This window comes from Marmota marmota, unplaced genomic scaffold (genome assembly GCF_001458135.2).
Source record: "Marmota marmota marmota unplaced genomic scaffold, marMar, whole genome shotgun sequence".
Taxonomy (NCBI): Eukaryota; Metazoa; Chordata; class Mammalia; order Rodentia; family Sciuridae; genus Marmota; species Marmota marmota.
Genome location: NW_025999896.1, coordinates 1,133,847 through 1,160,554, shown reverse-complemented (window position 1 = coordinate 1,160,554; position 26,708 = coordinate 1,133,847). Strand labels below are relative to the sequence as shown.

At 48.4% G+C, this 26,708-nt stretch overlaps 1 protein-coding gene and 1 non-coding gene across 9 annotated transcripts; both read right to left on the bottom strand.

The window, feature by feature from the left end:
• Positions 1 to 110: 110 nt before the first annotated feature.
• On the bottom strand, positions 111 to 23,290 carry Chd3 (chromodomain helicase DNA binding protein 3). Of its 8 annotated transcripts, none has more exons than XM_048798008.1 (40): positions 23,271 to 23,290; positions 21,342 to 21,454; positions 20,711 to 20,881; positions 20,359 to 20,483; positions 18,819 to 19,102; positions 18,478 to 18,608; positions 18,182 to 18,332; positions 17,766 to 17,959; positions 17,229 to 17,462; positions 16,852 to 17,055; positions 16,078 to 16,289; positions 15,260 to 15,391; positions 14,804 to 14,903; positions 14,202 to 14,393; positions 13,849 to 14,049; positions 13,407 to 13,544; positions 13,004 to 13,125; positions 12,673 to 12,846; positions 12,404 to 12,545; positions 12,051 to 12,182; positions 11,034 to 11,151; positions 10,694 to 10,818; positions 10,273 to 10,504; positions 9,779 to 9,945; positions 8,601 to 8,778; positions 8,113 to 8,178; positions 7,448 to 7,533; positions 7,157 to 7,290; positions 6,471 to 6,615; positions 6,136 to 6,298; positions 5,522 to 5,643; positions 5,264 to 5,396; positions 5,053 to 5,154; positions 4,731 to 4,853; positions 4,263 to 4,371; positions 3,939 to 4,071; positions 3,434 to 3,629; positions 2,201 to 2,364; positions 1,834 to 1,960; positions 111 to 1,363 (listed from the first exon to the last, which is right to left on the bottom strand). In XM_048798008.1, the coding sequence occupies exons 4-40, from the start codon at positions 20,361 to 20,363 to the stop codon at positions 1,242 to 1,244; spliced, it is 5,493 nt and encodes a 1,830-aa protein (XP_048653965.1). In that variant the 5' UTR covers positions 20,364 to 20,483; positions 20,711 to 20,881; positions 21,342 to 21,454; positions 23,271 to 23,290; the 3' UTR covers positions 111 to 1,241. The 8 variants fall into 8 exon arrangements, with proteins under 8 accessions (XP_048653965.1, XP_048653961.1, XP_048653962.1 ...); XM_048798004.1 differs by having other exon boundaries at positions 3,388 to 3,629; positions 4,731 to 4,856; positions 23,271 to 23,289; XM_048798005.1 differs by having other exon boundaries at positions 3,388 to 3,629; positions 23,271 to 23,289.
• On the bottom strand, positions 6,886 to 7,024 carry LOC125615044. Its single transcript, XR_007345615.1, has one exon. It is a non-coding gene; the product is annotated as a small Cajal body-specific RNA 21 (non-coding RNA).
• Positions 23,291 to 26,708: the final 3,418 nt, after the last annotated feature.

The following is a 26,708-nucleotide window of genomic DNA, read 5'->3' as shown; positions in this document are numbered from 1 at the left end:
AGGTGGGGGGGGGGAGAAAAAGACAGATGATACGAAATGGCAGAAAGCAATAATTTTTTTTATCCCTTTCCCACCCAAGAACTCCCTCAGCCAAAATAACAGAGCACACAGAAAGGAAAGTATAATTTATATGTACAACCAATAAACCTGATACAGAAGAGGGGACTGGGACAGACCAGGAGTGAGTGTGAAGAGACTGGGAAAGGGGCAGCAAGAAAGTGAAGGGGCAGCAATGAGGAAGTGGGAGGTTCGCCATGCAAACTGCCACTCCCCGACCCCTCCTAGGAAGGGGGAATGCCCACATCTCCCTAGCCTGCCCTCCACTATGTTGCTCCGGTCCCACAGGCAAGGTAGTCCCCTAACTAGGTCCCCCTGCCTGGCTCACTCACATTTAGTCTGTAACCAGGCTTTGAAAAGGAAAGGTAAGTCCCTCAGGAACCTGAGAGGCAGAGTTGGGGGCTGCCCCCATGTCTGGCCAGCATATTCTCTCCCCGCCTTTCTAGGTTCCTAGATCAGATTGGGGAGCTCCTCTTTGGCTTGAGGGAGTATCGCCCAACCATTACTTTCTTTGTGGGGGTGGTCCTTGGTACCTAGGGAGTGGGGTAAGTTTCCCAACACAAGATGGCGGTACACAGGAGGTAACTGAGCCAGTGAATGGCGTCTTTATTCTGAGGCTGAACAGCAATAGACTCCCTCCCTCATAGCTGCTCCACCCTTCATTTGGGGAGAGGTAGGGGAAGGTAACATGCAGCCACCCTTCCTCTTCCCTTCTCCCTCCCAGGGCTCATTTTCATTCCTCTCTAAAAGTACCCCTCCTCTCTTTGAAGCTCTTCTTCCCACAAAAGTTCCTAGAGGCCAGGCAAGGCTAATCCCCCACTTCTGCAAGAGGTGGAGCTGATATGGCAGAGGCTCCATCTCTTTCCTCCTAACAACCATTTACTGGGAAGCTGTGTATATTTGGCAGTGGGGGGATAAAGGTACTTGGAAGACCCAGCTAACCATCTCCCACCCAGACCACTTCACACCAGCACAGCCTTCAAAGCTTGGTGGGAAAGGTGTATAGGGATGGAAAGACAAGGGTCCCTTCTTGAAGAGAGGAGTTATAGAGGGGCAAAGGGGCTTTTAGCCCAATGGCGGCCCAAGGGGTGGAGAAGACGGAGAACTGGCAGCAGGCCCCAGGGCCTGAGCAGGGGGTCGGCCTCTGGGACGGGGCCTGGGTGAAGGGCAGGCCTGGGATCCAGTCAGTCGTCTATACAGATCACCTCCCCGGCTCTGGGCTCCTTCCGATCCAGCCCGTCTGACACCAGTGCCCCCACCATTTCCTTCTCCTTCTTCACCAGCACTGGAGGGCCGTTGGTGGCGGCTGTTTGGAAAGGAGTAAGGAAAGATCAATCCCTACATTGCTCCCAAATGTTACTTCTGAACATTAATATACTCTTACCACTACCACTTCCCAATTTTCTTGGGTAAGGGTGGGAAGACCAGGGTGAAGCTCCCTCCCTAAGATTCTCCATATGACTGAATGCATGTTCCAACTCTCACTCTACCCCTATGAATTCATGTTCACTTTCCCTTGAGGTAACCCAGATGGAGGAGGCTGGTGTGGGAGATACCAAGCCACAGAACCACTAAAATACTGAGTGAGGTTTTTTGACAGTGGGGATAGAAGAAGAGTTAAGAAAGGGATGGGTAGAATGAAGCCCAGAACAACTCCATTCCCTGGTACTGGACACATGCAAGGAAATCAGATAGCTACAGCAGGACAAGGAAGCTGAGCAGGGATGAGGCTTGGCAAAGAAGTGGGAGAAGCAGGAATTAGAAGCACCAGCTGACCTGTGATGAAGGACCCTGCAGGCATCTGGCTGTAATTGGCGCCTGCGGCGGCCAGGGCCCCTACGGGTGCGGCGTTGAAGGCCGCCCCGTACCCCGGAGGTGTGGCGTAGGGACCCGGGGGGAAGGCCTGAAATAGAAAGCAAGCTGAGGTTAGTTAATCCATAGTCTTATTTAAGAGGAAAGATGGATGTATGGGAACAAAAGCCACATTCCAGAACTACTGAGGGGTGTAACACAGGCAGGGAGACTCACTCAAGGGTGAAGACTGAGGTCTAGCAGGTGGTTTTTCCATATGGTATAGGATTCTGATGAAAGTATTTGTGTGTGTGAAGGAGAGGGAAAACGAGTTAGGGGGAAAGAGGGTTACCGGTGTGGGGTGAGGCTCCGTGCCCTTGCTGGCCAGCCGGCTGAGGATGCTGCGCTCGGACATCTGAAGGCGGGCTGCGATGGGGGGTATTCGGGACAGCGTGGCTGGCAGGCGGGTCACATCCGCCTTCATGTCGCTCAGCAACTCCTCCAGCTGGTTCAGAACTGGGGCCCGGGCCACGGAGAAAGAAGGGCAAGAGAAAGACAGGGAAAGAGAGACATGGAGCCAGGAAAAGCAACAAGGAGTCAGATGGACAGATACAGTCAGAAAAATAAAGAGGAGGACACAGACATCAAAGAACCAGAGACAAGTGACAGAAGCAACAGAAGAGAGCAACAAAAAAGTAGACAGAAAAAGAATGACTCAGGAAAGTGTCAGGAAAAAGAGAGAGACCAGATCATCACAGAGGACAGATGGAGAGAAACAAGAAAAAGGAGAAATGGGAGAAAAGAGAGGTAGGGGAGGATATTGGAAGACATGGGGGCGGGGAGTTGTCAGAACATCCCATACTGGAAGAGTGGGGTTGGGGGATTGGGGATGATGGGGAGGAAATAGGAGGTGTGGGAGGTGGTCAGTGGTATCGAAGGTTTAAGGAATCAAGGTTTTAATATGTAAGGGGAGAGGGGGTTAGAGGGTCAGCATTATAGATTCAATGAATTAGAACAGGGATCAAAGGGGCCAAGAGTCAGTCACTATACCAGGCAGGATTAGATGGTTAAAGGGCTTTGGTATTTAATCTATAATCATCAAGGTAAGAGGGTATGGGAAAAGGGTTGAAGGTCAAAGGGAAGTTTCACAGGGTCAGAGGGTGGATGGGTGGTAATTTCTGCCTCACAGGGTGAATATGTGAGGGAATATGATCTGTGAGACAAGAACTAAGGACCTTTGTGGTGTATACATAGGCCAAGACCTCAAGTTGGATGGCATTAGCAGTATGACAGGTGTGTGAAATTCTACCACACAGGAAGAGGCCCTACTATGTAGACAAGACACGCATGGGGAGGAGTACCTCTGGTGGGCACTGACATGACCACTATCAGGCATGGAAGAGGGCTGACTTGCACAAGTGCTAAAAGCTAAAAACTAAGGGGTCAGGGATAGGGTTAGAGGTCAGAGGGGGATGGTTCAGAGGGTAAAGGGGGTCAGAGGGGTGGGAAGATTTTGAGGGGTGCGGGGTGAAGACTTACGCAGCGTTGTGGGCCCTCCCCCGCGCGGGGCCGCCGCGGCCCTTACCCTTGTGCAGGACGGCGTTGGCCGGCTTGTTCCCCGCCAGCGACTCCTTGGAGAGGTGCTGGTGGCTCTCGGCTAGGCACTCGGCCTCGGCAAAGCGGGCGTGGAGGGCCATGGCGGGGTGCGCCGGCTCCTGTGACAGGTTCAGGTAGGCCGCCCGCCGCAGCTGCTCCTCGATCACCAGCGCCTGCTCCAGGAGCTGAGGGCACAGGGTTGGAGTGAAAGCAGGGCTCTACTATTCAGAAGTGAGCAAGATGATGGACCAGACACAGCACTGGAGACCCATCCTCCCTCACTGCTGGACCAGGGTACCTGCTGCTCCATACTAACTGCAACCCCAGTGTCAACCCTGATTCAGACCTCAGTCCCCAACACAAAGTTACACTTGGCCTCAAACTTTGCCACAACCCTCAAAGTATTAACTTTCCTTCCCTGGGTTCTAATCAGATCTGGTCCCAATTTTGACCTGTTTCTCTTCAACCCTATTCCTTTCTTCCCTTGTCCCCACCTTGAACCTCCGGGCCAGGAACTTATTTTTCATCTCCAGAAAGTTCCCCTTATTGGCTTCAGTTTTAAATGGTTCATTGATAATGGCAAACTGAGCATCATTCTGGATGTCCTGCCACCGTGCATAGCCGTGGCTGTTGATTAAGGAAAGGGGACCATCAAGGAATTTAACAGGGATGTATTTGGCTATAAATATTTTTTCCTTTTGGTCTGATCTCCCCGAAGTGTGGTACAAGCCTCCCTTCCCTGTGTGTGGACTCATCCCCCCCTGTAGTTACCCTCTCTCCTGGTTAAGAGAACCTTTGGTACTTGTATGAAAGGATACAGGACAATCCCAGCCAGAAGCCAGTAGTCATGTCTTCGGTGCCAGATCTCATTGAGTTTCCCAGAGGAAATAGCTGCCCGTTCTTCATTCTGCCACAGGGTATGAAGCTCTGGAGAGGACAGCAGACAGAGGCATCAGGGGTTTGCAAACCACATCCTTCCTGACAGACAGGTATAGATGAGAAAATAAAAAATTATAGAGTACTAAAGTCTATTTAGGGGGAATGAATAAAGCTGGCTTAGAAGTGAGGAATAAAATTGATTATGAACAAAGTCATATTCTAAGATTGAGAATAAAGGTGAGATTAGAGACGTGTGGACTTTGGCAGTACACTAGGAAGACTTAAAGCAAGGATCAGATTCAGCATTCACCATTTTAGAATTAAAAGTAGCTTCAGGCAAAATGAGAAACCCTAGGAGGTTGGGCAGATCCCAGTGAGAAGCAGATACCAGGAAGAACCTCTCCTACCTGTGAAACCACCGTCAGCAATATTGAACATGAACCGTGGCTTCTCCACCTTCTCCTCACGGCGCCCGTTGGACCTTGGCTCATGAGGCCCAGGTCGAAGCTCCCGGTCCCCTTTTATATCTTCTGCTAGGGCAGACAGGGCAAAGCTCACACCTCAGGACACCTCCTCCCAGAGTTCCCAAAACTACTTACTACCTGTACTGTACTGGCCTTTCCAATAGCTACCCACCCAGGACCCAGGCCATTTGGTCTCCCAGACTCCACCTCCCCTGACCCCCTCAAGGACCCAAGCGTCCAAGTGTCCAGTCCTTCCACCCATTACCTCTCTTGCCCAAATCCCCCGTTTCCCCCTCCGGCCTCTCCCTGTGTTCCTGTCCATCCAACGGCTTCTCCTCCCCCCTTTCTCCTGGCGTCGACTCTGTGGCTGTGGGAGGGGGCAGGGGATAGGAAGGATGTCACCCTCATCCCCTGACACCAGAAAAGGGAACTCCCAAATTCTAATCCTCCCATCACCCTTAGGGCCAAGCACCCACCTGACTTATCTCTATCCCCTCGGTACCCAGGTTCAGGCTCCATCTCTCCAGGCACTGGCACTTCATCCTCTAGAGGAATCTTCCTTGGCTCCAGCCGCTCCCCAAGTGATGGGGCTGGGCTTGGGGCATCAGTCTGGAGGAGGATAAGAGAGTCAAGATCAGCCAGAGGACTGACTCCCAGGTACTTGGCTACTGAGATACATCTCCCAAGACCATTCCACCCCTCTCCTCAGAGGAGAGGACAAAGAGAAGACATACCTCTGTCTCCATCTTCTCCCCAGTTTTGCTATTCTTCTCTGGCTTCTCCTCCTGGTTGCCAGCTTCTTCCTTATCAAGAGGTGTCCTTATGCCATCTCCTTTCTCACTTGGAGCAGGAGTAGCTATAGGAGGAAGGCAGAACAGTACTATGGTTTGGATGTGATTGAAGTGTCCTCCAAGGGTTCACATGTTAAAATTTAATGCCCATTGTGAGGTACTAGGTCGGGGGACACTTAATCCAACCATGGTGTGTAGAGGAGGGTCTTTAGGAAGTGATCAGGATTAGGTGAGGTTATCAAGGTGGAGCCCCATGATGAATCCTAGTAGTTTTTAAGAAGTGGGCTAGAGATCAGAACAAACATGCATTCTCTGTCCCCTCCTATGTGATGTTTTACCCTACCTTGGGATGTGCCAGCAAGAAGGCCATCACCAAGTGTGGCCCTTTGACCTTGGACCACCATAATCATGAACTCAAATAAACTCTTTTAAAAAGTTAGCCATAGGTTTCCTGTTATAATCATGCAAGATTGACTAATACAATGAGGAAAGCAGGGGTTCCATCTCTGACTCTTGACCCCATCTCTGTCTCTCCTGCCACCTGGAATCCTGATTACCAGGTTTAGAGGTGCAAGGACTATTGGTAGCAGAAGCCTCAGGAGTGGTGGGAGATGTTTTGGTAGGAGAGGAAGCTCTAGAAGAGCGCTTGGAGTCAGCGCTGGGATCAGGCATCAGCTCCGGCATTGACCAGCGCCCATTGATGTGCTCAAATTCCTGTACCTGGGGAAAGGTTATTGTAGAGACAGGGGTTAGGTCCAGGCACTAGACAAACAGGATGCTCTGGTCCCTTCTGTCTAAAACCAGCCTGAGCCCATAATTTGAGGACAGAAGGCAGAGGAATAACAGAGCCTAAGTGGTTGCCCTGATTCTTAGGGTAAGGGAAGATTGATACCTTCTTCTTGACAAGAGACATGACTCCAATGCGGGTCAACACCTGCTGGCGACTCAGTCCCTCCCGAGGGACTCCATCAGCAAAGGTTTCAGAGCCATCTGCACCAGGCTCACACAAATGGCGCATGAACAAAGACACATAGGCCCTGAGGAGCAAGGGGGTGGGAGGAAGGTTAGGGAGACTTAGAAAGGATTTAACCACAGATTATTGAACCCCTAAACCCCAACTCCCCAGGTACCTCCAGGGCTCTCATCCCCATGGGGCCTCTCAGCTCTCAGCCCTCCAAATCCTAACTCTCCTATTGACTTCTCTCTCTGTATATGTATCCTGGGCTTTGATACTTTGTTCCTGGGCCCCATCAGTCAGTTATTCATCCTTTCCACCAGCTCCTCCTGCCAGGTTATCATGGCCAAGTAAATGTGAGGCTAGGCCAGCCCAGGTGAGGCGCCTTCCTTAAATACCTCTCCCATGAAGGAGGGTGCCTGGCCCCTCTACTCTAGGCTCAGCTGAGGGGAGGTGGTGTAGGCTGAGCCCACCCCCAGGAAACTGAGCCAGGAGACACAGCATGGCAGGGTAAGTGGTGATCAGGTGAGTAAGATAACATCATATGGTGGCCAAGAAAATCAAAGTAACACCCAAAGTTCTTAACCCCTCAACTGAATCACCCCTGAATCACCCATACTCACTTGAACTCCTTCTCAGTCTTGCCCCTCAGGTCTCGTACCAGCCACTGTGTGGTGAAGGCATCCTGTGGCGGCATCCCCCAGCGCATCACAGCATTGAGGAAAGCCTTTCGCTGACGGGTGTTGAATCCCAACACCTGAGGATAGGGCAAGAAGGCAGGGGTTATGAATGACCAGGTCTTAGGTCTTGGTCCTTTTTACTTCAGTGATCCAGACCTCAATTTTCAATTCTCTCTCCCTGCAGCCCTCATTCTTTCCTTAGAGAATACATAGGAGCCTGGGCCCAATTCTCACCTCAATGTTGCCCCCAACTCGAGCCAGCAGTGGAGGCAGGGGCTTGTCCTTCTCATTTCGGAGCTGCCTTTTTGACTGTCGACGCCCTGAGGATGGGGGTGACCCTGATTAATAGATCTACCTCCTCTAAGACTCAGACCTCTTCCACACCCCTTCCCACAGATTGAAACATAGCAATAGTTGTGTCACATTCATTTCTAATTTTCTTCCAACTACTTGCAGAACTATCAACCCAGTAAATCTAAAAGAATCAAGTCATGTCAAATATTTATTTGACACAGGCAAGATTCCTTGTGGAAAGGTAAAATGATGTAACCACTTTGGGTTATTTATTTATTTATTTATTTATTTTGCAGGGGGACAGGGTGTTGCTATGTTTCCCGGGCTGGCCTTGAACTCCTGGGCTAATGATCCCCCTCCTGACTCAGCCTCCCAAGTCACTAAGATTACAAGCATGCACCACCACGCCTGGCTGTAAACTCCAAATTTTAACAGTGGGGAGATTATCAGCATTTCTTCCTTTTTGCTCATCTGCAATCTAGTTTTTCTACCCAAAACCCCCCCAAAAAACAAAAAGCACTTTTATTTGTTCAAAAACAGTAGACCTAAAAAGGAAGTTGGGAAGTGAAATGGGAAGAGCTGAGGGAGAAAGGAAAATGTGCCACCTTCAGGGCGCTCGTCAAAGTCTTCATCTTCCTCCTCTGACCCTACTGAGTATTCTGATTGGTTATCTGTGAGGGTAGAAAAGACTCAGTGGTGACTCCTGGATTAGCCATGCTGGGACCCTTTTTGCTTGGATTTCTCCCCTCCACCCTGGCCTTAGCCCTCATGAGACACTGGGGTCACTGCCCACAGCCTGACTCTGGGTCATGTATCTTGAACTATTTGTATTCACTATTTGGTCCCAAGGCATCTTCTGCTCCACCACCCTGCCTCCTGCCAAAGCTACTATAAGCAACCCACTGGTAGTTAAATTGCATGCCAACCCACCTGGCCTTTGGGTAGTTTCTACTGATCCTTCCTAACCACTTTCTCTTTCTGCAGGAAAAGACCCTGACTTCTTGGCTTCTCTTTCCCTCTAAGCAGACCCAGCCTCCAAGTTCCTACTCATCATCTCTTTCCTTCTCATCACCTGCATTGGTGCAGTCCTTACCTTGGTCCTCCTGAGCAGCATCGTTGTAGTTGACTTGCTTGCGAACCCTTTTGCCCTTGCCTAGGTTCCGGGCGAGGTCTTCTTGCTGCTGCTCATAGTGATGCCTCAGCAGCTTTTCCCAGTAGTCAGGGTCTACATTCTCCTCCTGCTTGATGATCTCTCGCTCGATCTCCTCAATCTGAAGGGCAGCAGAGTAAAGGCTGGCAGTCTCCTTCCTCACCAGTCATTTGGCAACATCAAAAGCCCTACTCTCCTGCCTCAATCAAATCCTGCTTGCTGCTCCTAGATCCCTTTCTCAGCTCTGCTTCAAGTTTTTGGACATCAATCATTTCCTATATCATTTATTCTATGCAAGGTACTTATCCTATCTTTTTGTTTTTTGGAGGTACTGGGAATGGAACCCAAGATGCTTTCCCACTCAGATACATCCCCAGCCCTTTTGATTTTTTTTATTTTGGGTCAGTCTTGCTAAGTTGCTCAGGCTCTCATTGAACTTGCCATCCTCCTGAATCAGCCTCCTGAGTAGCTGTGATTTTAGGTGTCTGCCACTGTACCTGGTTCTCTGCCTCTTTTAGCCCACTTTCCTAACTTCTTCTATACTTCCATCTTCCTCCTACATTGACTCAGGAGATACTCTCCTAGGTTTACCAGAACTTTCTATGTCCAAATTTCTCTCCAAAGTCTGGTTTAACCTATTAGATTAATAATCTGTTTGACCAAAGGCCAAACATTCTGTCTGAAATGTGGAAGCTAACACACAATGGGTGGAGGGAATAGAAGTTCATTGGATTAGATAAAGGAAAATGAAGGGAAATAAGGGAGGTTGGGAATAGAAAAGACAGTAGAATGAATCAGACATAATTTTCCTATGTTCATATATGAATACACAACCAGTGTAATTCCACATCATGTACAGCCACAAGAAGGGGAAGTTATACTCCATGTACGTATAACACGCAAAATACATTATAATGTCATGCGCAACTATAAAGAACAAGTAAAAAAATATTTTAAAAAAAGAAGTTCTTTGAGGTTCACTATTGCTCTTTGCTAGAGGCTAACATGAGAGAATAAATAAAAAAGAGCAAAGGAGAATCCTACTTCCAAGGTTTGGTGAAAGGACACTGCCCTTGAAAGACGACCTGTGATAGACAATGCCTGGCCCCCAAACCTCTCACCTTGTCTTCTTCCCGAACAACATACTGTGCCACCTTGAAGGAACTGAGATACTCATTCATGTTCTGTACATCAGTATCCTCAGTTGCATCCTGGTTCCGGTCCAACAGCCGAGCAATGGCCTCATTGTCATAGTGGATCACACTGCTGTCCTCCTCTTTGTTCTCCCCTGGTGGGGATGGGGAACAAAAGAGAACTTGGGGTTCCAATCAGAAGCTCAGGCATCACCTTTCCAAAGATGGAGAAAAGGATATACTCTGGGGGCCCAGGAAGGAAGGCTTTTTTTCCTGGAATCAATATCAAGGGGTTTTTCTTTTGTTTGTTTAGGAGGCTAACCCTCCTCCAAGGACCACTGGAAAGAAGACTCTTCTTCCTTCACAGGCTACAGAGGAGTGTGTGCTTTTCTCCCAGGGTGGGCTGAAGTAGAGAAGTGCTCAAAGGACCTGGCTTCACGGAGCAGGGGCTGGCTTCAAGGAGCTGCAGAAAAGGCTCTCACCCTCATTTTCATCTTTGAATAGCTCCTCAGTGCCAAATTTGAGGATGTCATCAAGCTCCTGCTTGGACATAGACCCTGCCTTGGAGCCCAGCCCGGGCCGCACCACCAGGTGTGTCAGCATCATCTTTCTCTTGGCCACCTGTGTGATTCGCTCTTCCACAGATGCGCGAGTCACAAACCGGTAAATCATCACTTTGTTGGCCTGGCCGATCCGGTGAGCCCGGCTGAAAGCCTACAAGGATGAGAGAAACCAGGGGTGGGCCAGGGGAATGGCAGGGAGAAGCTGCCACATGCTCGGGAAAGGCCCTCTCCACTCCCCAAAGAGGTTTATTTCTAACCCAGCCCACAGCATGATACACTTTTCTGTGAACCCACATCTCCTTGTTGAATGGCACAGGGGCTCCAGGATGCAAGTTCCCACCTGGATGTCATTGTGGGGGTTCCAGTCAGAATCGAAGATGATAACAGTGTCAGCAGTCGCCAGATTGATGCCTAGGCCCCCAGCTCGGGTAGACAGGAGGAAGCAGAACTGTTGGGCCCCAGGAGCTAGGAGGTGAGAATTAGGAGGCTAGGTTTTTCCTGTACCCAGTAGTTCTGTCCACCTGCTGCTAGATGTTCCTTGACTACAAATGACTATGACTCCAACTCAAAACCTAGGTGTCCAATATCCCCCTGTACCAGCTCCCCTTTTGTCCCAGGGACCTGGCACAGGTTTCTCAGGCCTTACACACCCACCAGCAACTAAGGGATCTCCCTCTTACCATTGAACCGATCAATGGCTTCCTGCCTCAGGGCACCAGTGATGCCACCATCAATGCGCTCATATTTGTAGCCTTCGTAGTCTAAGAAGTCTTCTAGCAAGTCTAACATTTTGGTCATCTACAGCAAGGGAAAAGGAAGGAGTCTGAAATGCCAAGGCGGTAGAATGGGCCTGTCTCTTCAAACTATCCCTTTACTCAAATTTGACCCCAAGCTTTACACCTGAACCCCTGCCCTGTCTTAAGCATATTGAGTGTATTCCCTCCTCCCATTCCCAGCTGCTCACTGTTCTGCATTCTTGCCATATTCTCTTGATTAAAGACCATTTCTACTAAGACAGGTTCCCTGAGACCTAAGAAAAGTGTACATAAAGCTGGATGTGGTGGCACACACCTATAATCCCAGAAACTCAGGAGGCTGAGACAGGAGGATTGTGTGTTAAAAGCCAGCCTCAGCAATAGTGAGGTGCTAAGCAATTCAGTGAGACCCTGTCTCTAAATAAAATACAAAACAGGGCTGGGGTGTGGCTCAGTGGTAGAATGTCCCTGGGTTCAATCTCTGGTACCAAAAAAAGAAAAAAAAAAAAAAAAAGAAAAGAAAAGAAAAAAAAAAAAACAGGATTCATAAGATTTCTGAAAATCTGTACAAAATGATGTAACTGTATGTGCAGTTTTCTGGAGAGCAGAAGTGTAGCTTTCATAGGACTTCTAAAAGGTCTTTGTTCCTTGACCCCACCTACCAAGAAGGTTAGGAAATGGCACTAGTTCCAGAGGCCTCCTGGAGGCAGATGGCTCCACCGCACCCTGCCCCTAACCAGCTAAACAGGAGCTGGACTCTAACTTCCAAAAGCCTTAGGAACATGGACCAGAAGCCAGGAATGAAGTAGCTGTGCTAGGCACTCTTATGGTAGAATCTCCTAATCCATCACACCATAGCAGTCATAGAAAAGACATCAAGAATTAAGGTCTGGCTGGGAGGGAGGAACAGAAAGCAGAAACAGAACAGAGGTGATGGGTCACCTGCGAGAAGATGAGCACTCTGTGTCCTTGCTCTTTTAGCTTCCGCAGCATCTTCTGCAGTAACATGAGCTTCCCTGATGATTTAATAAGTGCTCCACCCTCATAAGCCCCACTGGGGAGTTTTGGGGACTCCTGAATAGGAAGCAAAAGGAAGAAAGGGTTAGGAAACATGCCTCCTTATCCTTACTGTGCCTGGAAAGCCAGAAACCCAAATCTACCCCACCTTTCAAATTCCTACTCCTCAAGTATCAGTTCTTTGGCCTTCTGGTCTAGCTCCACCCTCATGCAATACGGTCTCTCCCAGGTTTTCAGAGTATTAGCCATTTTATCAGTTCCCTGCTCTTTGTATCTACCATAGCAGCCACAGGAAAGAGGTATGGGTGATTGCAGCACTTCTTAAGATCCATCATGATGTTAAGCAGTGACACTTGGTTCCCACCGCCTCGTGAATTCAAGGCCTCAAAATTTCGAGTCAGGATGTATTTGTAGTATTTCCTAAAGACCAGGTCAGGGGCATAGAGGAGACATATAGAGGAAGCAATTATGATATTGTATTTGGTCATTAACTCCTGGAAAGCTACCACCAAATCCCCAACCCCCAGTAGCCTGCTTTATGTCTCACTTCTGCATGGGGCTCAGCTCCACTCGAACGATGAGTTCTGTCTTGGCTGGCATATTCTTAAAGACATCCGCTTTGAGCCTCCGCAACATGTGCGGTCCCAGCAAATCATGCAGTTTCTTAATCTGGTCCTCTTTGGATATGTCAGCGAACTCCTCCAGGAAGCCTTCCAAGTTGCTAATAGACAGGAGGAAATAAGGAAATGAACAACTGTCAAATTCTTTGACCCCAATCTCAGGCTTTATTCTCCAATCTCCATCTAAGACTCATTCTCTACCAGCTCCCGAGCCTCTGTGGCTTTCTCTATGCAGACTACCCTTAGTGAGCAACTTACTTAAACCTCTCTGGGGTGAGGAAGTTTAGCAGATGGAAGAGTTCCTCCAGATTATTCTGCAGTGGGGTTCCTGTCAGTAGCAACTTGTGATCTATCTTATAGCCATTGAGGACCCTGAAAAACTAGAAAATGGGGCAAAAACAGGCAGGAGAAATGGCTAATCAGTGACAAATGTTTGATCCACCACATTGACTGTTCCCTTCCCCCAATTCCTTTTTCCCTCAAAAATCAGAGAGGACAAATCCTTAGTCTTCTCCCTCCTCTAGGCAAGACTTTCCCTGAGAAGTTCCCAGGAACTCTACCTCCCAGAACTTGGTTTTTATTTGTTTCATTTTGTTTTCAAAGACCAAGGCAAGTTGGAATCCACAGTCTCAAATTTCTCAGGTCTGGGACTCTCACTCACCTTGGACTGGTTGTTCTTGAGTCGATGGGCTTCATCCACCACAAGACAGGCCCAGCGGATGGAGCCAAGAGCTGCCTGATCAATGGTGATCAGCTCATATGATGTCAGGAGAACGTGGAATTTCACCTGTGCCTCCCTCTGCCAACACAACCACTGCATGTTCAGCTGCCACTTGATATCCATGCACCTATACCTCCAGCCCTCATTCTTTACTCAGATATTCTGTGCTCCAACTTGGGACCCCAAGCAGAGGTCACTGAATATGATCCCTAAATGTTCACCCACCAGTCCAGCACACAGATCCATGGGGGTCAGAGGCATGAGAATAGGTGGAAGAAAGGATAGAGAAATGCAAATGGAGAATACAGGAACTGAATTACTGGTTGAGGTATAGAAATGACAGATCTGAGGGTCATAAGAGATGTGAGGTAAAGGGGCTTACCTTCATCTTAAAAGCTTTCTTGCCGCCTTTGATGGCATTGTCCTCAAAAGAGAACTCATTCTCACGAATGATAGCCCGGCTGTCCTTGTCACCCGTGTATGTCACCACGTAGAACTTGGGTGCCCACATCTGGAACTCCCGCTCCCAGTTAATGATGGTAGAAAGTGGGGCACTGACCAGGAAGGGACCTTTTGTGTGGCCCTAGGAGTCAAGGGTGGGGAGCACATTAGTCTAGGCTCCAGGGTATACAACCCAACCTGCTACCTGCTATGTAGGTCCATCCTCCACCCCACTTCCCTATTCTAAACTAGGTCTTAGCCCAGTTGCCCACTTAGGGGCCTAGAATGGAGCACCTCCTTATAGAGTGAGTAGAGGAAGACGATGGTTTGAATGGTCTTGCCCAGCCCCATCTCATCAGCCAGAATTGTGTCGGTGCCCTGGGCCCATGAAAAACGTAGCCAATTCAGCCCTTCCAGCTGGTACATGTGCAGTGTTCCTCCAGTAGCTGTGATAAACCGTGGCTGAGTCTCATATTTCACTGTAGGCTGTAGAGTCAAGAAGTCAGAAAACTCAAGGGAATAGTCAGGGCTCCTCTGGTCTTGATCTTCTCCTCCCTCTCTGGCACCAGTATCAAGTTGGATTATAATTCTCTCTGCTATGTCCTGAACTTATCAAAGTTCTAGACTTTAATTCCTCTCTTCACTCCTTAAAACAACATGCAGCAGCACCATGAGGAAAGGCTAGATGGTACAAGAGCCCTACTGGGTTGCTATCTATAGTAGCTCTCACTCTTATGCCAAAATTCCTAGCCTCTCTCAAGACAATGCTGAACACCGAGAGAAGAGCTACTATTCAAAGAAGTTGCTGAAACCCTGGGAAGCTGTGTCAAGAGTCCCATAAAAAACTTCAATCACCATGACTCCAGACAAGAGAAAGGCCAGCTAAGAGAACTTACATCATTAGTAGGAGAATTGGGAGGCCCGTCACCCTGCAGTTCCTTCTTCTTCTTCTTATATTTGCGGGGTTGGGCAGGGTCCTCCCCCATAATAAGTTCTCTGGGAAAAGAATATGTCTGAGTGAGGCCTGGTCCTTGAAACCCCTCCCATTTTCCTGAACCCACTGTCCATAACCTAGATTTTCTTGTATTTTTTTCTCCCAGTCTCTATACCATCACTTTTTATACTTCACCCTGAAAGCTAACCTTCTCCACTCCCAAGCATCCTCTTACCTATTGCTCAGGACAGATCTTATTTCTGTTACTTGTACTGGCTGTTTCCTGACCCCACCCAAACAACCCAGCCCAGGTTGCCACTTCCCTAAACTCTAGCTTGGCTGTGTCCCTACTTCATCCTAATTTAGCTTTCAGGTGCCATCCTTACTCTCCCTCTAATCCATGACCTGGTTCCCTCACCGATGTCTCCAGTAACTTTGCTTATGGTCTTCATATTCAGGAATGTTCATTTCATCTTCTTCCCATGTGGACTGGTCATAGGGCAAGTCCCTCCATTTCACAAGATAGTGGTAATTCCCTTTTTTATCCACACTGTGTAACAGGAGGAGGAAAATAATCACAAAGAGCAAGAAGTCCTGATAAACACAAGTATCAGCAGACATGAAGCATCTGTCACCTCACCCTCAATGGCAGGCCAAAGGAAGGGAATTCAGAATGATTTAAGTACTATGCTAATCTTTTTAGGATGGCAGGTAAATATCAACTTTCACAAAATATTCCTGAAGAATCCTCCATCCTTCATTCTTCCAATTAGTATTTACTGAGCATCTACTATGTGCCAGGTACTATTCCAGGTACTAGATCCAGCAGTGAACAAAACAGACAAATGACCCTATCAGAGAGCTCACATTCTACTGGGAAGGCAGCAATGAATATATAACATAACATTAGGCAGTAATAAATACTAGGATGAAAAAAAGAATCTGGAAGAACTGTGCTTCTCATGTTTTATTTTCTTGCCCCCATTCCCAGACCCATGTGGGAATCTCTTATGCTATTGGGAAATTAGTGACAGCAAGGACAAATGCTGGGCTGGACTTTCCTCCTGGGTTCTCCTGCCCCATAGAAGAAGCTAGGCCAGAAGGCTAGAGCTTTAGCAGGAGTAATCAAGTTTCATTCAGTCACTTAGTCTATTAACAGATATTAACACAAGATCATCTCCACAGTAAGAACAGTATCATATCCCAGATTGGCCTTCCCACAGACCAAGGATTCACCTGTGGTTGATGATACGATGGACAGTCATCCACTCTGGCTTGATGCCGAAACGATAGTACTTCTCCTCCATCTCTGCATAGTGTGGATCTTTCACCTTGCGCTTGTCACTCTTCCCATCATCCTCACCAGAGCCATAGTCCAGGGGCGGAGGCTCATCCATGTCATTCTTCCGTTGGTAGTTTCGGTACATTACCAAGTGGAAGATTTCCAGCTGATGCACAGAGAGAAAGAGAAGAGATAGCCCCAACATCCAGAGAGGACGAAGGGTGACAGAGAAAAGGCCTGCTGGGAGAAGAGAATGACTTTAAAAGAGAATAGATGAGCAAAAAAAGCCAATGCCAAAGCAGGAGAACAAATAAAATGAACAGATGGAATAGTCAGAAGACAGGGCCTTGGTGGGGCCAGGAAGAGCAAAACACAGGCAGAGAATATGGTTATTAAGAGTGTGGATGGGCTAGTATAGCTCAGGGGCAGAGAGCTTGCCTAGCCTTTGCCAGGCCCTGGGTTTGAATCTAAACACACACACACACACAAAATTGTGGAGATTGATAAAACATGAAATTAAATAAAGTGAAGAAAGGCTATTTTATCTCTAAGGAAAGAAAGCTAATGAAAATGAAGAGAAAGAAGACTGGAAACCTATGAAAACCATGGAAGTTGCAAGGATATGAGAACAGAAGCCTAAAATGAAAGAAAACAAAGGAAATGGAAGACCAGAGTAGAATGGCAATAATCAAGGTCCCAGAAGAGGGGCAAAAGAAGGGCTCTTGTACCTGAAGCTCCTTGGCCCAGGAACAGTGCCAGTAGGATAGTCCTACCCACTTGACAAAAAATTCTCGCTCAGATCTGCCTTGAAGAGGGCGGGGGGGTGGTACATCTGGATTCCCATCTGCCTGTTGAGGGGCTGGCACTGCCACAGGTGGCTCCCCCCATCGCCAATGCAGGATCTTCTGCACACGACCCTTCAGCACTGGACACTTCAAGTTGGACACACATGAGAAAGAAGAAAGGCAGAAAGAACCCCTTGTTAGGAGAAGAAAGGTGCCAGAAGGGGAGGGGGCAGAGAAAGGAAGACCTAAACATCTGGGCCCCAGAGATGGACAAAGGGGTCAAGCCTCATGGTAAATGCCAAGAAGGTGGTTCTACTCACTGTGCATCGGGGACACAGCCATTCACCATTGGGGATGTCAGGCAGGGGAGGGTTCAGGCAGTGGATGTGGTAGGAGGATATGCAAGCGTCACAGCATAGGAGCTCCCCACCATCCTTGCACACACGGCAGTACTCCATGTGATCATCCTCTTCCTCCTTCTCCCCTTCCTCCTCTCCCTCCTCTTCATATTCTTCATCTTCCTCCTTGGCCTCCCACTGTACCCCCTCCTTCTCCTAGAAGGTCAAGTACAGACATAAAGGAAAGGATTAAGGAGTGAGACTGGAAAATAGAGGCAAAAACAGGATGCCTGAATCCTAGAAGTGCAGAGAAGACTGGTGGAAACTAAGGAATAGAACACCCCAATTTCCAAAAATGTTGACTATGGGGGCAAAGAGATGGGGGAAAGCACCCAATTAGGATCCTGGATGCTGAGACATCCATTACTGAGGAGCCCAGGCATTTGGGGGTGAAAAAGAATAACTGAAAACAAGGAGGAAAAAGAGGTGGGTGGGTTCCTAGGGGCATGAGGTACTCACACAGTGGGGGCAACTCCATTTGCCCTCAGGAGCCCGGTCAAGCTCAGGATCAAGGCAGACGAGGTGGTAGGCACGAGGGCAGGTGTCGCACAGAATAATTTCCCCACCCTGCTGGCACACCTCACAGTAATCCTGGTGATCCGTCTCGTAGCCATCAACCTCCTCCTCCCCGGCCACTGCAGGACAGCCCAGGACTGTCATATACCCCAGTGAAGGCAAGAGAGAGAGAGAAAGCACAAGCAAGAGAGAGAAAAAAGGGTATCCAGGGAGGAGGGAGGGAGGGAGGGAGAGAGAGAGAGACAGACACACACACACACAGAAGAGTTGAGTAAGAAGTCAAAATTGGAAAGAAGAAAAACGGCAAAGGGAGGGAAAAAGGCAGAATGACAGACTCAAACAGAATAAGCACCCCTTACCCTTCTTCTTTTTCCTTCCTGGCCGGCCTCTCTTTAGTTTCTTGGTGCGGACAGGGCCATCAGGCCGGCCTGAAGCACTGTGGACACTGCCACTGTCCAGGTCTGACTCCTCAGCCTCTGGTTCAGGGCCCTCATCACTCTGAAAAACATACTGCCCGTGGTTGTCAGTGAGGCAGACTTGATTCCACTCCCCTCCCCAGGCCTTGGGGTCCCAGGTCCAGCTTCCCTTGTAGACCTGTCTCTGGACCCTAGCCCTTGATGCCCAGGTATTTAGCAGAAACGAAGGGGTCACTCACCGAGCCTCCCTTTTTCCTCTTGCCACCAAGCAGCCCTAGTTTGATTTTAAGTGGTGCCATCTTCTTTCCCCGAAGCTTCTTACGTCCATCAGGCACTCGGGGGCTCTTACTCCGCCTCTTATGGCCTGGACCTGAATGAGGGTAGAAACAAGGAGAGAGAAACCAGAAGTCATGACACATCCTGGTAAACAAAGGTCATGGGGATTACTCTGTGGGCTATGGTTTCACTAAGACCCTCTTTCTGGAAAATGTTTCTCTTCTAGCAACTGGGGCTGGGAAGGCAAGAGTTCTAGGCAGTTTGGAGGGCGTAGTGACAGTGGTTGAATAAGCACGTTTCCTACCTTTGCCCTCTTTGGTTTTGGCTCTTCGGATGGGTGGGGGCTGGATATCAGCAGCAGGGGGTGGTAGAAGGGCAGGAGGTCCAGAAGGTGCTATGGGGGTGGCTGAGGAGACAGCAGCTGACACCTGCTCAGCCACAGCTGCTGCTGCTGCTGCTGCTGCCGCGGCCACAGCAGCTGCTGACCCCTTAAAGGGGTTGTTGGCGCTGAACTCTCTCCACTTGGCCCCAAGGATGGTCATCATCTTAGACATTGGGATCTTAGGATTCTTCTTAGCAATTAGGGGCCTGTAAGTATAGAAGCAGAACTCAAACCCTTCACAGATGGTCTAGGAATACTGCCATCTTCCCTCATCAATAGTCTATAGGATTCCGGAGTGATAAAAATATATTCTATTAAGAAAAAATCAATTTAAATAATAAATAGGTGAAAGGAAGTTTAAAAAAAATAGTAAGAAAAAAGCAAAATAAAATTTCAAAGCCAAAAAAAAGCTAAAAAGAATAAAGTAAAAAAAAAAATAACATAAACTCAAATGACTTACTTCTGTATACTATTTCCCAGTTTAAAACACTTTTATATAATATCTCATTTCATTCTCACAATAATTCTTGCTATAATTCACTGCATTTTACTAGTTAAACTCATGGAACCTGAAAAAAGGTTCCAGTAGGAAGGAGTCTGATAAATGAAGATTTAATAAATAAGCAAAGGAAATTCTGGAACACTGATGGCCATATTGTTCTGCTCTGCTATAGGGTGGTTAAGCTCTTGTGAAGACATGTGTGGCCCTGAGTGATAACAAAAGCACCATCTTTAGCAGTAAGGTAAGTGAAACTTTACTAAAGACAGCTATCAGTTAACACATCCTGGGGCTAGATACCAAATGTACTGGGCTTTGTACTCATTATCCCATCAAATCCACAGATTCCTGTCAGTAAAACCATTATTATTCCTATTTTACAGGTGAGGAAACTGAGGATCAAAGAAATTAAGTAACTTGCCCAAAATGAGACCAGGGCCTGAACCTCACAGCAGTTGCTTCCAGGATAATAATTTCTGTTAAAATGCCTCCTTCCCCAAAAGACTATTCTATACTTTGAGGGCCATAGTAGCTTAGGCCCACTGGCAGCAAAGCATTCTCCATTGTTACCGGGACCTAAGGAAGGGGCAGAGATTCGATAAATGAGCAAGGGAAATTCTGAAACAATGATGGTATCTCCCAGAATGAGTTTAAAGAGGTCATGGAGGGGAAAATGGGACTGCTGGGCTAGGAAAGGACTCATTACATTCTGTTGTTAGACAGTTCCCTAACCTAGGACTGGAATCATGATCTCTGTCCCTCACGCCCCTCAGTGAAGTATTCTTAACTGGAATCCTGGGATACTTAGGAGTCCAAGAATGCCTTGAAATTATGGTGTGAAATTTTGTGAGCATGGGCTGAAAATTTCTCTGGAGAGTAATTTCTTTGCAATGATCGGATTCCAGAGGGATTCAGGACCTCCCTAAAATTGTCTGTTCAAGAGGACTCCCAGTTCCATCCCACCTCATGAACTGGCTGAAGGCTTTGTAGTTGGTGAGTGTGTGGTAATCCTCCTCAGAGAACACATGTTCCACGTCCTCCAGGCCCCAGGTCAGAAGTAGAGTTGCTGATGACTTCTGTTCCACCTGCTGGGTAGGGGGAACTTCAGTGAGGTGGGCACTCCCCGGGCTCTCTCCTGGGCCCCCACACATGCCTCAATACTTACCTACCAGCTTCTTGCTCCTTTCTCTAGTCCAACCCTATCCCTCACAGACTACGCCTCAGGGAATTCCCTTCCTGCTCATGCCTGTTTCTCAGATGTTAGATATGCCTCTCTAATGCTGACTACTCACCCTTGCCCTCTAATCCTACTCACCTTTTGGCCCCCATCACCCTCCCCCTTTTTCCTCCGCTTTGTCTTCTTTTCCTTTTTTTCTCGGTGCTTCCGTCTTCTTTTCCGACCTGGTCCAGTTCCATATTCACTACCCCCACTCTCTGACTTCTCCCGGTACTCATCTCGCTCTGAGCCAAATTCTTCCTCACTGTCCTAAAGAGAGAGAAATAAAAATAACATTTATTCATCCTTACAATGTGCCAAAAACTGTTCTTAGCACATTACATTTTATTTCCATCTTCACAACAATTGTATAATAACTGATTTGTTTATCCAGTTTACAGATGAAGAAACTGAGGCACGGAGAGCTAAATAAATTGCCCAGGAAGACAGAGGGGTCTGAACTCATACAGTTTTCCTCCAAGACTGCTTCTGTTGGATGTTAGGGCAAGTCACATCAACAATGACCGGGCTCTTCACCAGGTTGTAGAGAGTGAGGTAGGGTCCTAGATCCAAGAGATATAAAGTAATGGGGTGTGGGGGAGTGTGAGGGGGTCAAGCCTCCTTGACTTCAGGACACCTCTTTACCTGGATAATCAGGAAAAAAGAAAATGTGATTTTCTGGGAAAGGTCCCTGAGGCTTGCCACAAAATTAGGAATCCCTGTCACTTACAAGTTTCTTGCGTTTGCGGGGTTTGCCTGGCTTGTTTTCCTTCTGTTTCTTGGGTCCTCGCTTTCTCTTCTTCACACCCAATGCTGAAGGCAGCAGCCGAATGTCATCCTTATCTTTGGAGCAGAGAACATCAGAAAACATAAGCCTCTAGGTTCCTAATCTCTAAGGCCCTTCCACACAGCCTTCCCTACTGCCTCAGTCCCACTCTCTAGGAACTGGGCATTAACTCCTCCAAACCTTGCTGCCTTTCACTGGATGCAAACAGAGTGTGTTGAGTACTCTGGGATGCTCTGGTTCTGAATGGGAGGTCAGGGGTCAGAAAGGAAGAACGCCAAACCACTCCCATCTCTCCCCTCCTACTAACAAGGGACCAGGCTCCAGGCCACGGGCTCTGACTGTGTCAGGTCCTTTCAGTCGCCGCCAGGACTCCTCCTGCCTTCCCCTCTCTTCGCCAGCTGGCATCCTGCCCAGGAACTGGGGGAAGCCATGCCCAGCTGCTGGCCTGGCCTGACCCCAGCACTTGGAGTGGGGAGACACAAGCTGGCAGCTCCCTAAGCCAGATGCTGAGAAGGGAGAGCCAAAGGTGGACACCTGGGTTCTCACACTAACACCCTGGGGGCTGACATGCTTTTTGCCAAGAGGGAGGCCTCTATTTACATTTCCTCGGATAATCACCGGCATCTTGTCACCCCAACATAGTCCTAGAGGAAAAGAAATCCTCAGCCAGTCATTTTCATTTCTTGCCCACAGGATCATAGTGTCTGCCTGCATTCTAACCAGAGAGGAGGAAATCTCCAGAATTCCCTTAATGATATACCTCTCCTCCCTACTAGCTTGAAATCTGCTTCCAAATCTATTCCCATATTCTTGCTCCCTTTGAGAACCCAGGGACTGCACCCTTTATCCCCTGATTTTATTCTTCCCCTTTATTCTTTGTTCCAGACATCCTGATCCATCACTATACAGACAACCTAGGAGTCCAAATGAAACAAAGATATAGGTACTCAGAGATGCCCAGCATTTGTGTTCTCCAATGTACACACACTCACAGGCACAAATCCAGGAGTCAGCCTGTACCTGCTTCTGCAGGGCAGGATCCCTGACTCTCTCACCAGAAGCCTCTGTCAAGTGGCCCTGGGCAGGTTCTTCCCTGATGCCTCCTCCACCCCATACTCTGTGACCCCTGCCAGTATGCTGAGGCTTGGGAGCCAGTGTTGCTCCTAAACAGGAAGACGATGTGCCATACAGACTGATGCCACACAGACTGGGCCCATGTTAGCCTCTGGCACCTAAGCACTAGACTAACCAGCCAGACCTGTCTTGTCCAGGCAGAGGCAGCTGCTGCAGGAGGGGAAAGCCTGGGTTTGGCCCAGACCTTGCTCTAGGACACACAATCCTCTTTCCCTCAACAGCAAGGAAAATTAGCCACAATTAACAACCAGAGGCCTGGGTTTCCATTCCCTCAAATTCCTGGCACCTCCCTCCTTTCACACTACCTTTTCTCCTAACTCTGGCAACCTGTGTCCTCTTGCGCTGAACCAGGAGGACACTCTAGCACTGGCTGTGGATGTGAAAGGGGGCTGCCTGCCTAGGACCAGGGTGTGAAAACCGAGGTGGTGGGGGAACTGTAGTAGGAAGTCAGGAGGACGCCAGGCTCCCCTGAACCCCAGGGATTTGGGTTAACACGAACATGGAAACGGAGGCTGCCGGGGCAGTGGCAAGGGCAGTCCAACTGGCGAAGGATCAGGAAAGTGGCCTGGGTCACTCCCAGCTGGGGGTGGGGGCCCGCACAGCCTGTGAACTCCACTACCCCCCCCCGCCGCGCAGCAGGAGGTTCCCGAACTTGGACGGACGTACGCGGCGGGGAAGGCAAAGGAGAACGGGAGAGGGGAGGCAAGGGAGGGTAATAAAGCAAATCTAAGTCCTAACCTCTGTCTCAGCAGCCACTCAATGCTGGCCTGGAGCCCAGACTCTCCCACATCCCAGCTCAGATCTCGGGAAGGCGGGGAGGGAGGGTGGAGCCTGGCTGCTCAAGCCCGGGGGAGGAGCCTGCGCGAAAGCCTCGCCTCCCACCCGCCCCTCTCTCCTAATCTCACCATCAATCTCTCACACATATATTTATTTTTTCTCAAATTCCCCTCCCTCCCCCACAACGAACCTCCATAATAGGTCTGCTGCACATGCGTACTGCACGCAGGGGGTGGGTTTGTATTTTCAGACCTTTTGCAAAGAAACTACCAGAATTTTCCGCACCACCCACAATCATTCCCCACCCCCACCTCAAGGAATCACATCTATATATTATGTTATATTATTTCTCTAGACTTGCCAGAAGGGGGAGGGAGAAGAAATGAGTTTTTTTGGCTTCCTGCTCCCTTCCCCCACCAACACGAGTGCTATTATTTTAAACGTTTAACAATGTAAGGAGACTGGAGCGAGGGGGAAGGGATAAAATTGGTCTTGAGTAAGAATGTAAAACAAAATGGTGAGAATCAAAGCAGTCGGAATGAAAAACAATGGAAAGCTCTCAGATGTACAAGTTCATGTTCCAGAAAAGGATGAGGGAGGGCAGCCTGAGCAGATCTCCTCTGAGGAGGCTTATTCTCCCCACACTTAGGTAGACAGAGATAATGAGCAGGCTAAAAATATTTTCCCAAAGTTTTACCTCAGAAAGTCATCTGAGGGGGTGTATCTGGGTCACTCATTTGACACGGAGGGCTGAAAGGGAGATAGCATTGCCCAGGGAGAGAGGAGAGGTGGAATTTCACTTTAGATGTAACACTTTAAAAGCGTCTGACGTTTCTTCACGATTCAGAAAGCAAAGAGGGAAAAGGGGAGGGAGTAGGACACAAAGACCCATCTCAACCTTAGATTCTTTCATGCGCCCCTCTCTCTCAAACCCAGATCCAGGATCAAAAACACCCAAATACCAGATTCCAAGTTCAGAATACAAAATAGGTGAGGGCTGCTATTCTCCTAACTCACCTGACATCCTTTCTTTCCCTCTTTCGGCACCTTGCTGTAGGCAACCCTACAGGCAACCCTTTCCCCACGACTCTTTTATTTCTTTTTTCTCCTGTGAATTCTGCCGGCTGGCTCTCTGGAATAACTTTTTTAAAACTTTTCCCTTTATAATATAGACAAGCCTGGGGGCACAGGGAGACTTGAACCAGTCTCCATTAAACACACACCCCCACCCACCCACACAAGAAAGCACTCCCTCACTGTCTCCTCAAAGGTTGCCTCAACTAGATAAGAACATGTGCCACATAAGCCACACGGATCAATATGACAGTTTTACAAAAAGCATGATGGTAGACGTTTTGAAGTCTGGAGCATCTGTACTGCTCTGCAGTCCCCAAGCAGCGGGTGCAGACACCACAAGGCTCACCTATCCCAAGGAAGCCCCAAAATCCCTCCACGAGGAGGGTGGTCTGAAGGGAGCCACTGCTGGGCTCCTGATGCCAGGCAGCAGTCTATCTCCATCACTCCCGGAGAGTGCCGCCCAGAGCGCCGGGTGACTTGTCATTCAGGGAGAGGGGTGCTGAGTGATGGTCAAGCTGCAGACCAGCTGGATGGGCAGGTTACGCCCCCCCAGCATGGTCAGGGTGTGGGTGGTTTCGGCCAAAGAGTGAGTGACAGTGAATGGCAGCCACGTGAGAGTCACAGCTGGGCAGTTCGGCCAGCCCAGACTGACAGGGTCCTGACGGGGAGAGGGGGCCGCACTTGACACAAAAGAGCCCGAAGCAAAAGAGAGATAAAGGGGGTGGGGCCGGGGACATCTGGCTCCCCACTTTCCTCTCGTCCCCCAATCTTAACTGACTCTCACGATCCCCCAGCTGGGGAAGTGGGGGGTAGCTCAAGTCTAACTCCAGGAAGTGGTCTGAGTGAAGTGTTGCCGCTACCTGCCTCTAGTCATCAGCCGCCCACATGTACGCGACCCCTTCCCCGCGTGCCACCACACGCCCCAGAGCTGGAGGGCACCGAAGTCCCCGCTGGTGGAAAGGGGTCCTATGGACACTGTCATCTTTCTGCCGGCCCAAGTGCCGAGTGGAGTGGGGTGGGGGTTTGCTCCACACCACACATAGAAACCTCACCCTGCCTCGGTGCAACCCCACCGGGGTCGCAGCCTGAGGGGCGCTCGTTCGGCCGCCCCTNTGAGGAGAGACTTTTTTCCCCCTTCTCTTTCCTCCCAAGAGAACAAGAAAGGGGATTTTTAAAAAGAAAAAAAAATTATATATATATATATATGTGTGTGTGTATATATATATATATATATAAAAGTTTTCGACTTCTCTCTACCCCCCTCTCCGTTGCTTTAAATATATTTAAATTCTGAGGGGGGCGCTCAGAAATATTTCTCAGAGCTGAGGCACTAAGATGGCCGCCTTGAAATTATTTTTAAAACAACCCCCCCCTCCAGCACCGCCACCCCCTCCATAAAGAAAGAGAGAGGGGGAAAAATCCCCTTTTAAAACAAAATGGCTGGCTTAATATTTCATTTTTCACCCCCCCATTCTCCTCCCTGTTACACCCCCATCTCCAACCCTCTACCCAGAAACCCACAAATTTCTTCCTTTTTTCATAACTGATTAGTGCACAGATTAATAGAGATATTTTCCTTGTGTACTGAAGTGTGTGTGTGTGTGTGTGTGTGTGTGTGTGTTGGGGGGGCATGAAGGATTTCTGCATAAAACAAAAATGGCTGCTGTGACTAACTCCCCCCTTATAAAAAATATTGGGGGGGGGCATTAATCAGTACTCATGCTCAGTCTGACATCAGCATAAATTGTTAAAGGTTAACTAGTTAGATACTAGTCCAACTAGATTGAATTTTTTTTCTTTTCTTTACTAGTCTCTTTCTCCCCACCTCCCTTCTCTAAAGAAAAGCTTTTTTTTTTTTTTTTGAATACTTCAGAAGGGAGTGGTTTGATGTGAAGGTTTTTTTTTTCCCCTTCAGGCATTGAAAAGGAAAAAGATGAAATATATGTTTATATATAACTCTGTTTCTACATACCTCATTGAAGTCAAAATGCATTTAATTGTGTACGTATCTTTTAAATGAGAAGCGGTACTGGATATTTTTCTTATTTCTTTAAAAAAAGTGACAGAAATCCTAGTGACTTTTGGGGGAGAGATATGAATAGATACGATGATTGAGTTTTTTTTTCAAAGGAGTCCATGTTTGATTCTCCCCTTTGCCCAGCCTTTTCAGTGATTTATAATTGTTGTAAATTTTATCTTCACTTTTTTTCCCTTTCCCTCAGCCTCCCCTCCCCAAGTTGCTGGCATATAAAATTAAGCTGACTTGAGGAATTAATTTGGGGTTAAATAGAACAGATTTTTAGAATAAAGGGGAGAGATAAA